Source organism: Cynocephalus volans, chromosome 14 (assembly GCF_027409185.1).
Source record: "Cynocephalus volans isolate mCynVol1 chromosome 14, mCynVol1.pri, whole genome shotgun sequence".
Taxonomy (NCBI): Eukaryota; Metazoa; Chordata; class Mammalia; order Dermoptera; family Cynocephalidae; genus Cynocephalus; species Cynocephalus volans.
The window spans coordinates 11,827,473-11,839,937 of NC_084473.1; the positions used below are offsets into that span (position 1 = coordinate 11,827,473).

Genomic DNA, 12,465 nt, shown 5'->3' on the forward strand with positions numbered 1-12,465 from the left:
GTGTGCATGTGACATGTGTGTGGTGAGTGCGTAACATATGACATACCATGTCATGTGTGTGTGCGTGTGACATGTGTGTGTGGTGAGTGTGCATGTGATGTGTGATGTGCTTGTGGTGTGTGTGTGTGACATGTGATGTATGTGTGGTGAGTGTGCATGTGACGTGCGATGTGTGTGTGTGTGTGAGTTGTGCTGTGTGATGGGTGTGAATGTGTGCGTGACGGGTGTGTGTGGTGCTGGTCACGGGAGTGGGGAGGGTGGGTGATGGTGGGTGAGGAGCTGGATGGGCACAGGGGAGCTCGGACATGGTCCACCAGCAGGAACCTTCTTCGTCCACATCCTGGCCCTCCCGGACCTGTGCTTTCACCCGCCCCCAACACTGAGTCAGCGACACTCAGGGAAATCACCGTGTCCCTCGTGGCTCCGCATCACCACCACAGGAGCAAGGCCGGCCATGTGACATGGGGCCTGGTCCTGTGCTGAGGCCTGCCATAAAACGGATGGAGCCTGCCCTGATGACAAGGAGTAAGAGTCGCCTGTTGTCCACCACTGGGCTGGCCGGGGTGTGCCAGGCCCGTGCACTCTGTGGCAGGTGGCACATGGCCGTTTCCTTGCTGGCCACACATCCATGGCCGCAGGTCAGACCTCACCGTGCCGGCTGGCCTTCCAGAGCCCACCGTGCCCGCTGGCCTTCCAGAGCCCACCGTGCCCGCTGGCCTTCCAGACCCCGCCGTGCCCGCTGGCCTTCCAGACCCCGCCGTGCCCGCTGGCCTTCCAGAGCCCTGCCGTGCCCGCTGGTCTTCCAGTGCCTGCCATGCCCACTGGCCTTCCAGACCCCACCGTGCCTGCTGGCCTTCCAGAGCCCACAGGGAGCTGCTATCAGTGTGAACAGCCGCTGCCTCCCCGGGAGAGACTGAGGAACTTCACCACAGCTCGTGCGATGGAACAATTCAGCCAGCTGCTGGGGCAATGCTGATTTGTCATTTGAGGAAATTTGTTGGACACCTGAGTTTACAACCCATGAGTATAAAATTAGAGGAGAATGCGGTGGGCTTCCAGGATAGCAGGAAAACAGCAACAATAGCAATGTAGTGACAGTAACTGCAAAGAGAGTCCAGCAGACATTTATTGACTATGGATTATGCACCAGGCACTGCACTAAGCACGTTCCTCTCAGACAACACGGGCGTTCTTCTTTATCTCCGTTATCTAGATGAGGAAACTGAGGCTAAGCGATGTTACGTGACTTGCCTGCAGTTATACAGCTGCAAGGGGCAGAGCCGGGGGTCTGCAGAAGCCCACCCGACCGTGAAGCTAGAATGACTAGTGATAACATGCATGGCCGATATGCCTGGTGACCGAGCAGTCAGTCATTCGGTTTGTTCTGTTCATTCTTGTATGTCATCCAGGTTGGGGTTTCTGGGGGATCCCCAGAGCCTGAAGCTGGACCCAGGAGGGTGGGCCTCCAGGGTGTCCAGGGGTATGGGCTCCATGGGGGTCTGTTGTCGACACAGGGAGCTGAGGGCTTCCAGGAAGAGTTTCCTGAAGGAGGAGGACAGGGTGCTGTAGAGGACAGGTGTCACTGCTGAGCTGACGTAGAAGAGTGTGTTGGTCACCATGTAGAAGTAGTGGTAGAAATCGTAGAGTGTGCTGGGAGAGAAACCCCGAGCCTGGTGAGAGGACCTGTCGCCTGCTCCCAGTGCCCACCCCTTCCTGCTGGAGCCCACCTGTCTCCTCCACGGGGCCAGGGGAGGAAGCCTATTTCCTGCTGCCAGGAAGCATAACGTGAACTCAGCAAATGCCCCTTCTCCACCAGCTGCCCCTGGCTGATGCATTTCACCCAGCCTCGATGACTTGCCCTCCTGGCTGCAGTTTCGAGTCAGGTGAAAACTACAGGGTGAAGGGGACCCCCGTTGATGGATGGGGGCTGACTGTCCAGCCCAGCTGGGAGTCCCGTGCTGCTGGGTGTGGTCAAGAAGATGTGACTTCACTAAGAGGGGAAAGTCTTTCTGAGAAGCTGTGCTCCTTGTTGCAGAATTTCCCTGCAGTGGGAAGGGCATGGCATGTGCATGTATGTACACACGTGTGTGTGTGAGGGGTACTGGTAGCTCCCGAGAAAAAGTCATCGGTAACCCAGCTATTTCCTTGGAGCCTACATGGGATCTCTATTCTTTTGTATGTTTGACTTTCACTTATGATCAGGGGCATAGTGATTTCCAAAAGGAAGATGAATTCTCTCCTCTTCTCCAACTGTGTCATAGAAGGGTTGCATGTTCTCTGTCTCAGCTCATGGAATCACAGCTGAATCCTCCCTCTCTCTTTGTGTTAACATGGCCTCTGCCTTCCTCCCTAGCCTGTAGGCTTTTCTGCATCCTGTAGTCAGGATACCCATAGCCCTGACTGCTATCAACAAGGCTGCTCATGCACACAGCCTACCAGGTCAGAGGTTTCTGGAGAATGCCCTGTTCCCCACCTCCAGCTGGGAGATGTTGAGGGCACAGACTGGGCAGGACCAGCTGGAATGCAGGCCAGAGCTCCAGGGGACCCAGCAACTCAGGGTCCCTCTGGAGAGCAATGGAGACCATGAGCCCAAGCCAACGGGCCCCCTCCCCGTGTTCTGGCTCATCCACCACACTTACTCGGTCCACCCGTCATCGGAGACATAGCAGTACATGAGCCTGCGGGCGTGGTATGGCAGCCAGCAGATGACATACACAGCCACGATGGCTCCTGCAGAACAAGTGGAGAGAGACACAGTGACAGACAGAATGCAAACACATCCTCAGTCATGCCATCTCTGAGGAAGGAAGATGCCCAAGGTGACAACTGCATTGCCTTGTAGCTTGTTGCTGGAGTTGAAGGGTTGGAAGGGAGCTTCGAGGTTATCTGACCCATCCCATTCTGAATCTGTTCTCAAACCTTGCATTAGCTTGTCCTCCAGGTGAATGTCCTCTCCAACCATGACCCGGACACAGCATGCTTCTAGAACCTCCTCCTGGCCACTAGAACATACTCCCAACTCGGGGCTAGTTATTCCCACTTGGTTGTCTAACCGCATTTGCCACAGAACTTAAGCATTTTTCCTGCTTCATAGAGCCTCTCCCTCCTCAATTCATCTTTCTGATTGACCAACAGCACCACCACCCGTCTTGCACCATAAGCCAGAGACTCTTCTGATGTTTCCGTTCCCTCTATATCTAATCAATCTATTAAAGTTGCTCCTTAGCATCTCTCCTCTCCATCCCTTCTCCATCCCCGCTGCCACCACCTTAAGAGGCCCTTATCTCCTTTCCACTAGACTATGACAATAGTCTCCTGACCTTCCACCCCTGCCCTCTGCTGATCCTGCCCTGCCTGGGTCAGCAGCCCATCTCTAGTCCCACGTGACTCCTGGGCCAGCAGCATTGATGTCAACACGGAGCGTGGGGGAAGGGCAGAATCTCCAGCCCACCCCAGGCCTACTGAGTCAGAATGTCTGGGTTGGGGCTCAGCAGTCTGCGTTTTACAGCCTCCAGATTACTCTTACACACATCCACGTGTGAGAAGTACTATTTAGCCCGTTTTTCAAAGAGCTGCTGAGTGCAAGAGATCTCAAACACAAATCACCCGTCACTCTAAGACATCGGCCCCTTCTGAAAGGCACCAGGTAGCAAGCTGACAAAGTTCTTGCTATCTTATGGGAATTATGCCAGCAAAAGCTGGCTGCCCATCTGCCTGTCTCCCCCTTGAGACCTGAACTTTGAATGAACCCGGGACCCTGAGAACTTTGTAAAGGAGGAATTTATGCTCTTGCTTTGCTGATAAGTAGTTAGCCCTGAACCTTCAAAGCACCATGTCAACAGAAAGTGTTCTATAAACAGCTTTGTACCAGACGTAACTGGCTTAATCAATATAATGTGTTATTTTACTGGCTTATAAAAAGAACTTAAAATAAACTAAGGGGCTTCTCAAGCCAGCAGCTTGAGAAAAGCCCTCCTGATTTAATAAGTGTGTCAATTTCTTACCATCTCCCCTCAGGTATCAGTCCCCGACACCCTTCAATGACTCATTGTCTATAAAACAAAGTCCAACACCTTCATTTACTGACTTTGGGTTACTTATTGCATGCATCACATTACATCTCTGCCCATGTGCAAGACCGTGACCTTGCCAAGAGCAGAGACCCTGTCTCTTACTTGATCCTCCCAGAATGTAGCTAGTGCCTGGGTTATAGCAGATGCCTGGAGAGACCTTTGTTTTCTTGTGTCTTTTAAGGTTTGTCTTACAAGGCCAAATTTGCCTAGATACTTAGAAAAGCAAGCAAACAAACAGATCAACATTGCCGTAAGGGCAAGTGGAGAGTTAAGGGGATTGGATTTGGGCACCCAGCCAGCGTGAGAGTCCATGATTCCTGTCTGCAGGTCTTAACCGTAACTGCTCCTCGTATTCATCCATGCGGCCAGACTTCCAGAAAAGCAGCCAGGCCTCTACCTGTCTGCGTGTGCTACTCCCTGGAGCAGATCGTAGCGAGGGCGGTTCAAGTACAGGATTTCCATTCTTTCTTTTAATTATCCCACTGAACCTTACAGGAAGCCTGTTGGTGATTATACAGTTCCCCGGGGGCATAGAAAAACGCAGGCCTAATGAGGGGAAGTAACTTGCTAAGGTCACTGGCAAGGGACAGGTGGAGACAGGTGGCCCAGAAACCCATCCCTTCCTCTTGGGGCCGTGTTACAGAAGACTCAACTCAGAACCTGGATGCTGCGCTGGAGGCTACGGATCCGGCTCGCATCCTTGTGTCTCACCAGGATGGCCTGGCTGCCCAGGGGGAGGGTCTTCCTCCAGGTGATGAAACTGAGGAGACCTTCCTTGCTCAGGAGCTCCGGGTGGCTGGGAGTGGAGCTGCTTGGAGCAGAAGCTGATGGCACCTGGGAGCAGAGGGCCACCAGGTGGCTCACGGTGACCCCGTTCAGGAAAGCAGTGAGTGCCAAAGGGAGCACGAAGGACACCAGCACATTCACCTGTGGAGGTAATTTCAAGGCTTGTGGGGGCAGCAGCAGGACCTGTGACTCTCTGGTCATCAGGCCATGCCCCAGGCCCATCTGCATCAGCAGAAGGGGTGACAGAAGCGTTAGAGGGTAAGGTTGAGAAAATTCTTAGAATGTAGGGAGAGAGCAATGAAAATAGGAGAGAAAAGATAAGGATTTGGGATTTGTGTATAATGCTCAGCACCTAAATAATAGGGTGCCAGAAAGAAAAAGAATAGAGAAAACAGAGGAGGAAATGATGTGGAAAAAAAGAAAACACATTCAAGCAAGTTTTCCCAAAATTGAGGGATCTGAGCTTCTAGACTGAAAGGGCTGCCAGGGTGCCCAGAGCAATGGATGGAAACAGACTCACACCAGAGCTTGTTCTTACAACTTTCAGCACCCTGGGATAAAGAAAAGATCTTGAAAGCTTCCAAAGAAATAAAACAGGTCACATTGAAAGGAGGGGAACCAGAATGACATTGATTTCTTAAAAGCAACGGTGAAAGCTAGAAAATAATGAACAATGCTTTATTATGGGTGGAAAAGATAGATTCTGTCTTAGAATTTTATACCCAGCCATATTATGACAAAAGTGAAGATAAAAGAAAAAAATTTCTGACATGCAAATTCTCAAATTTTTTACCTTCCATGGACCTTTTCTTATGTCTTAGAGGTTATAAAGGAATATGTTTGATCAAGACCTGGGATCCAAGAACGGGGCATCCAGCGGAGGAGCCCAGGAGCAGCGGCAGGGAGTTTCTGGGGTGCCCTCATGCAGGTGGCCTGGAGAGCAACCAGTGGGATTGGAGCCAAGGACAGAGGGCTCCAGGGAGAAAAGAGAAATAAAAGGTGAAACTGGTAGATGATATGATGAGTCTGACCTCTTGGAAGTGTAATTTATGCTTCTGGTAGAGAAGTGAAAAATGAATTAGAAATAGGTAACTAGAAAACTAAGCAAATGGAAAAAAAAGGACTGAATTATTAACTGCAAGGAAAACAAAAGTGTTGGAAAGAAAATACAATAAAAATATACGGCACAGCTCATCTGGGTGGAATATTTACATAGGCATAATATAAATACTGAACATAAATCTAACCAAGCATGGCGACATAATGGTGCTGGGAGCACAGTGGAGGCAGTGGCGTGTGTGTGGGTGCGGAGCGCAGGGACGGGAATGTAAGAGAGGGAGCTGCTCATTTTCTGCAGTAAAAGTCAGTGAATAAAACTTGAAACTGGGACATAAAGCAACTGTGTTCTTTAGAAATACGTAGCAAAGAGCAGCCACAGCCAAGAGTGGATGGCATTTGCCTCTTGACTAGAGAATGTGAGACAGTGTGGAAAGGTGGGGAGGGGATTGCTGTTTTACATGACAAGTCTTGCATTATTATGTAATATTTTTTGACTTAGAAAACACAAGTTTATTATATAATACCCTGATTTTTTAAATGTTTAATTTTCAAAATTCAAAATGCATCTGTTATAAGGTTTTCCCTCTCCAGTTCTAAGGCTGTCTTATTCCTTTCCCTTTGCAAACATTTTTAAAAAATGCATATACCCCCTTTAAAATCAGCTTTTAAATCAATATAAAATATCTGAATTTGGCACAGCATCTTTTTAAGGAGTTACAGTGCATGCTTTTTTCATCTGAATGCATACTCAGAAATCAGCAATACCAAGAGAAAAACAACTCACTCCACTTGACAATCATTTTAGTTTGTTGAGGAACCAAACAGATTTATATCAATGACAACATAATCACTATTAAGTTGTAGCTTTAGTAACAGTCAAGACGGAGATTGAAATAAAAATATGGTTAGCTCACTCTGTTAGAGTGTGGTGCTGATGACACCAAGGCTGAGGTTTTGGATCCCTGTATTGGCCAGCTGCCAAAAAGAAAAAAAAAAAAAAAGTAAAAATATATTCCTAAATTAGTAATTAATCTTTGGAAGTTTGGGAATCTTTTTGGGAAAACTATACAGCTCTTTGTACTTTCAAAAATTATGAGCAATTTTCTTGGACAAAAAACACTGATTAGTATGGACAATGAATCAACTCACTGATAAGACACTAATAAGAAATATGAACCAAAATAATCCTAATTTGAATGTGGTTGTTGTGTTGATGTGTACTGTATGTCTCAAGTTAAACATTTTTCTTACGTAATATTTGTTGACTAATGCTGATGCCCTGATGGAATTCCCTACCTGTAACGGCAAAAGCTTGCCCTAGCGCGTCTCACAGCTTCATTGCCTCAGCCAGTTTGAACCATGTCAAGGAAACATGTCAGCAGCATATTCACAACACAAACCTTGCTTGGCTCTTATTTTTTTTAAGCCTGACTCCAAAATAATTATAGCCTGGAAGCCATGACCCAGTCAGTGAAAAGAGTGGAATGTGGCTACCAGGCATTGTGAGCATGTGGTTGTCTGGTTCCAGGTCACAGCCACGCCAGGGTCCAGCAGGGAGCTGTGCAGCCAGGCCTGAGGCAGGAGCAGTGTGCAGTGGCTATGCTGCATGGGGGCTGCTGGGAGGTAGGTGAGTGTACCCTGCTGCTCTGTGCTTGCTGCAATGTGCTTGGGCCCACATTGGGACAGGTGGCATGTGGACGGGACTGCTGTGGTGTGAGGTCATGATACTACCTGACTGTGTGGTAGGGCTGCTGTCCTGATTCCCTCAGTGGTCAGTTGCATTTGTATGGTTACTTCTCTGCTGCTGGATTTTTTGTGTGTATTTTTCTTTTTTTCATTCCTTTATCATCAGGTCCAGATTTGGGTAAGAAATTTGACAACCTGTAAAAATGTCTGATATAGGAAGTGGATCTTCTAAAAATCAGGGATCCTGCCTAGCCAGTAATTCTCTTTATGGAGACCATAGTAAGAAACTTCTGAAGCAAACAGGATGTTTTCTTATGGGTTTAACTGTGCGTTTTCCTGTAATCTTGTAGAGGTTGCAGTTGGCATGTATATTTCTTCTGAAATCCTTCCTTAATGTTGAATGTTCAGGTTTCTTTATTATACTGCACAAAATTCCATTAAACTGGATATTCTGTCCAGCTTGTCATAAGGCTAAAGATGAGTAGTTCTGATGATAATCAATATTAGTTCTGACATTCATAGTTCTGCAAATACACACCCTGTACCGCACACATCAGCAGCTTCGGGATACTTTTATGCTTCAATAAGTAGTTCTGGGACCCAGAACCAGAATGTTGCAACTGCTGGATCCAAATCTGCCAAAGGCTTCAGAGGTGAACAAAAAAACTGGGCAAAGCCCACATCAGCAATTTTGATTCTTCTTTGCTTAGAACATTTGCCCATAATTAAAATATTGGCAGGCTCCATATTCCTATGCAACACCCAGTTAACACGTAGGCAATGAATCCCATCTCTAGGATCTGATGTAATAATGACTAATTATACCCCAAGGTAAGTGAGCTGGCTTCTTGCTTGTATTAGATGCTCTGTGACAATAGATTATAAGTCAGAGGTCACACAGAATCTGTACTTCCCTATCAGCACAAAACAGAAACACTTTCTAAGGAGACAGGCCATTTGGAAGCTCAAGCTCCTGAAGTGACCATCTTTCCTCCTGGCTTTGTAGACAGGACCCCTAATGCCTCAGCCTACTTTGCAGTCTTCATATTCAAACAGGTCCTCAAATGTCTCCCGTTTGCTGGACAGCTTCACTTTAAAGTCATGGTCCATTGTCACAGCCTCTGAGGTCGGAACACCAGGTCAGGGGGCTGCAGGAAGGTGCTCGGGCAGCCACAGCCCCTGGATCCCACCTGATCTACCCAGCAGCAAAGCAGGACATGGATTGATGTGGCCAGAGGTGGAGGATGCCCCTTGATAGAGCTGCACTGAGGGGCTGTGGACCACAGCCCAGCAGAGACTTCCCTGGGCAAAGGGAGCAGAGGGACAGAGCTGCAGTGGGGAGCTGGTGCTCTCCCTGTGGTCCTCCCTGCTGCTGCCCTGGAGGTGACAGGGACAGCTACTTCAGGGATCCTTATGTGAAACACACCCTTTACTCACATATGTTCAAACAACAACTATTTTGAATTTTTAAAAAATGTACATGTATAACTTTGATTCGAAATAAAGATGTTTTAAAAAGTAAATCTGAAAAAACACACAAAAAAACAAGAACAAGTAAATCTAGAGAAGGTAAAGGGAGCTGAGTGGGGGTTGGAGGAAGCGGGAAGTCGATGAGGACGAGGGGGAGGGGTAGGACGGTGAGAGCAGAGCGGGTGGGAGGGAAGGCAGGGGAGAGGGGAGCGCAGGGGACACAGTGGTCACCGCAGGCGACAGGGCCTGGTCATGCAGGCCTATGAGCCAGGCACTGTGCCAGGCTGGGAGGGGAGAGTTGGAGATAAACCCTCAGGGAAAGGCAGGAAGAGGAAGGGGAGCATTTACTGAGGACATGCTGTATCTCGGGCACTGTCACATGATCTCACTTAATTATCAGAGGGGATGCCAGAGGCCACGTGGACAGGCCTGTGTGTGTGAACCCCACCCACAGACACCCACACGCCCTTGTCCAAGTCAGGGACGAGCGACAGGCAGAGGGGCTCCTGCGAGTCCTGAGGTCTGACCCAAGGTCCCAGAGCTGCCGCAGCGTCCTCAGCTCAGATCCAGCTGTGTTTCTGTCACGTGCAACATACAGAGTCCTGACTAAAGTCCTCTTCAGCCTCTTCCCCCCTCCACGGTGGCTGAATTCTTTAGTTTCAGAAACAGGCTATAAACTTTTAAATGCCAATTTCCTTTGAAAATAAATCCATTGTAAACAAAGAAACAAATAAATAAACCTGCATCAGGCATTTGGCACCCTCATGCCCTCCCAGGCCTGGTCCAACCCTCGGTCCCCCACACTCACGGGGGCCCTGTGGCCTGCTCCCTGGTGCCCACCGGGGCCCCCAGACTGGGATGGGGAGAGCCACTGCAGACAGTCGCTCATGGCGGATTATGAGGGATGGGCCAGGGGGCTCTGGGCCTGCACCTGCCAGAGAGGAACCAGGAGAGGGAGATGGTGTTTAAAGCTATGAGAGGTGACAAGTTCAGCAGAAAGAAGGCCCCGCTGCCTGGGGAGTCCTCCACAGAGGCACACCTCTGAAGATGACTTGGTGGACCCAGTGGACCCTGGGCCACCAGGGAGCCATGCTTAAGACCCAGGAGGAGCCTGGCCACAGGTCACCTGGAGGAGAGTCCCCCAGTCTAGGAATGCTTGGAGCAAAGAGGGACAAAGTGGCTCCACAGAACGTCCATGAAATGTTAAGACAGTGACTGTCCCCATGGATTCCTCTGATTTCTGCTGAGTGAAATGCAGTTGGTGAGTGAACACCTCTGGGGAGGTGCTTCGGTCCTCTGCCCCTGCCGGACGGATGGATGGACGGATGGATGGACCAGACACAAACGAGGGAGGGGCCTTTAGAGAGGGAGCGGGGAGGGAGAGAGGACTTTAGAGTGGGCCCTGCGACCTTGCAGGCGGGCCAGGCTTCCAGCTACAGAAGAAGCTTAAAGTCAGAAGGAGCTTCACTAAGGGAAATGGCACCGTAGTCACCTATGCAGCCACCCTGCCCTGCACATGTCCTGACGTGCTCCTGGGCAGAGAAGGGGCCTGGCCCGGCCCTGCTTTGGCCTTTCAGGTCTCCTGGAGGCCTGGAGGGTCCTGCGCTGCCTCAGCCTTCCCCTTTCTTCACTGTGCTGGACACACAGGATCACATCCATTTGGGCAGCGCCCAGAACAAAGTCAGAGGGCACTGGCTCGTGGAACCACGCGCCATGTGAGACCAACACTCAAGAAAGGCAAGGATCCCTTTCAGAAAACGCATGACAAAGTGCCACCGATGCACCACGGGCTGGGAGAATTCGGAAGAGGAGAGAGCCCTGGGAGCTGGGGGTTGGGGGAAGCTTTAGAGAAGAGGTGACACTGCAGCTGCACTTTGAGGGGTGAGAAGCGTTGGAGAGAGGGAGAGAGCGGAAAAGAGAGCTTTTGCCTTAAAGCCAGAGGTTCTGCAGGCAGCGGGGAGGAGGGGAGCAACGGGAGCGGGTGGTGGGGGAGGCGAGGAGGCGGGAGGGTGATAGGAAATGAGGTTCGAGGACCCGAGCGCCTCTCCCTGGCCCTCCCCACCTCCAGGGAGGTCTGTTCCAGGGCCATGGGCGGGGGCTTGTTTGAACACAGCCTGGGGTGGGTCATGAAATCTGTTCTCACAGCCTCTCCAGGCGGTTCTTATTGCCAGTAACAGTTCAGTGGTGCTGCTGTCGCCCCCACTCGAGCAGCGCTCCTGTAACAGTGGGAAGAACACAGACTTTGGGGGCTCATTTAGAATTAAAATCTGGATGTCACTCAGGACTTCCCCTGGGCCCAGTCGCTCCCCGAGTCTTTTGTAAGACGGGGCAACGACAGCCAACTTTCTGCGGGGCCGCGAGTGTCAGCCTCGAACACGCCCGCGTTCCGGGAAGAGCGGAGGCCCGGCTGCGTCCCCCCAGCCCCGCTCCCCTACCTGGATGAAGACCCGCAGCGTGGCGCGGCTCACCAGCGCGGTGCACACGCGCGACGCGGGCTCCGGCTCCCCGGCCGCCGTCTCCAGCTCGTGCTTCTGCCCCATGATGACGGCCATGGGCAGGGCGAGGCCGAGCGAGGCGGCCCAGGCGAGCGACAGCAGGCGGCGCGTGCGGCGCGGCGACAGCAGGCGGCGGGCGCGCAGGGGCCGGCACACGGCCAGGCAGCGCTCGGCGCTCAGGCTGGCCACGCTGAGCACCGTGGCGTAGGCGCACAGCTCGCGCACCAGGTAGTAGCCGCGGCAGCCCAGGTCGCCGAAGACCCAGGGGTAGTGGAACCACACGAAGTTGTAGAGCTCCATGGGCACGCTGACCAGCAGCAGCAGCAGCGCCGAGAGCGCCAGGCTGAGCACGTGGTAGCGCAGGCGCCCCGCGCGCCCGGCCCGCGCCTTCAGCACCACGCGCACGGACAGCGCATTGCCCGCCGCGCCCAGCGCCACGATGAGCGCGTAGAGCGCCGTGAACAGCACCTTGGCCCACAGGCGCGTGTCCACGCCCAGCCGGGCGTCCAGGCTCGGCCCGGGGCTGGGGCTGGGCCTCGGGGGCCGCGGGCTGCTGGGCTCCATCCCGCTCCCGCGGCCTGCGCTCCCTCCCTCTCACTGCCCGCAGACTGGGCGAGCTGCCCGCTGGGCGAGAGCCTCCTCCTCTCTGGGAGCCTCCAGAACTGGGAGAACACGCCCCCAGAAGGGTGTCCCTGAGCAAGCCTGTGAGCGACGTACACACGTCTCTCTTCAGTTCAATCCAGGGAAGCACGTGCTGGTGCAAAGTGGGCTCTTTTCGGGACCAACAGCTATGAGTTGGAAGGGACTCCACCACTGACCAGCTGTGTGACCTTAGCCAGGTTTTTTAACCTCTCTGGATCTAGTTTTGCAACTTAAAAATATCACCTACACTGCAG

At 51.7% G+C, this 12,465-nt stretch overlaps 1 protein-coding gene and 1 pseudogene across 1 annotated transcript; both read right to left on the reverse strand.

Annotated features, from left to right (window-relative positions):
* Window positions 1–1,388: 1,388 nt before the first annotated feature.
* Window positions 1,389–12,133, reverse strand: NTSR2 (neurotensin receptor 2). The gene is made up of 4 exons (XM_063077740.1): window positions 11,510–12,133; window positions 4,727–5,000; window positions 2,640–2,730; window positions 1,389–1,650 (listed from the first exon to the last, which is right to left on the reverse strand). The coding sequence occupies exons 1-4, from the start codon at window positions 12,131–12,133 to the stop codon at window positions 1,389–1,391; spliced, it is 1,251 nt and encodes a 416-aa protein (XP_062933810.1).
* LOC134363193 (cyclin-dependent kinase 8-like) lies at window positions 7,448–8,714 on the reverse strand (annotated as a pseudogene).
* Window positions 12,134–12,465: the final 332 nt, after the last annotated feature.

Coding starts and splice junctions, on each gene's coding strand:
- NTSR2 (XM_063077740.1), bottom strand. CDS start 12,133: ATGGAGCCCAGCAGCCCGCGGCCCCCGAGGCCCAGCCCCAGCCCCGGG. Junction 5,001..11,509: donor CGCTGCGGGTCTTCATCCAG/GTAGGGGAGCGG, acceptor TTACCTCCACAG/GTGAATGTGCTGGTGTCCTT. Junction 1,651..2,639: donor TCCGATGACGGGTGGACCGA/GTAAGTGTGGTG, acceptor TTTCTCTCCCAG/CACACTCTACGATTTCTACC.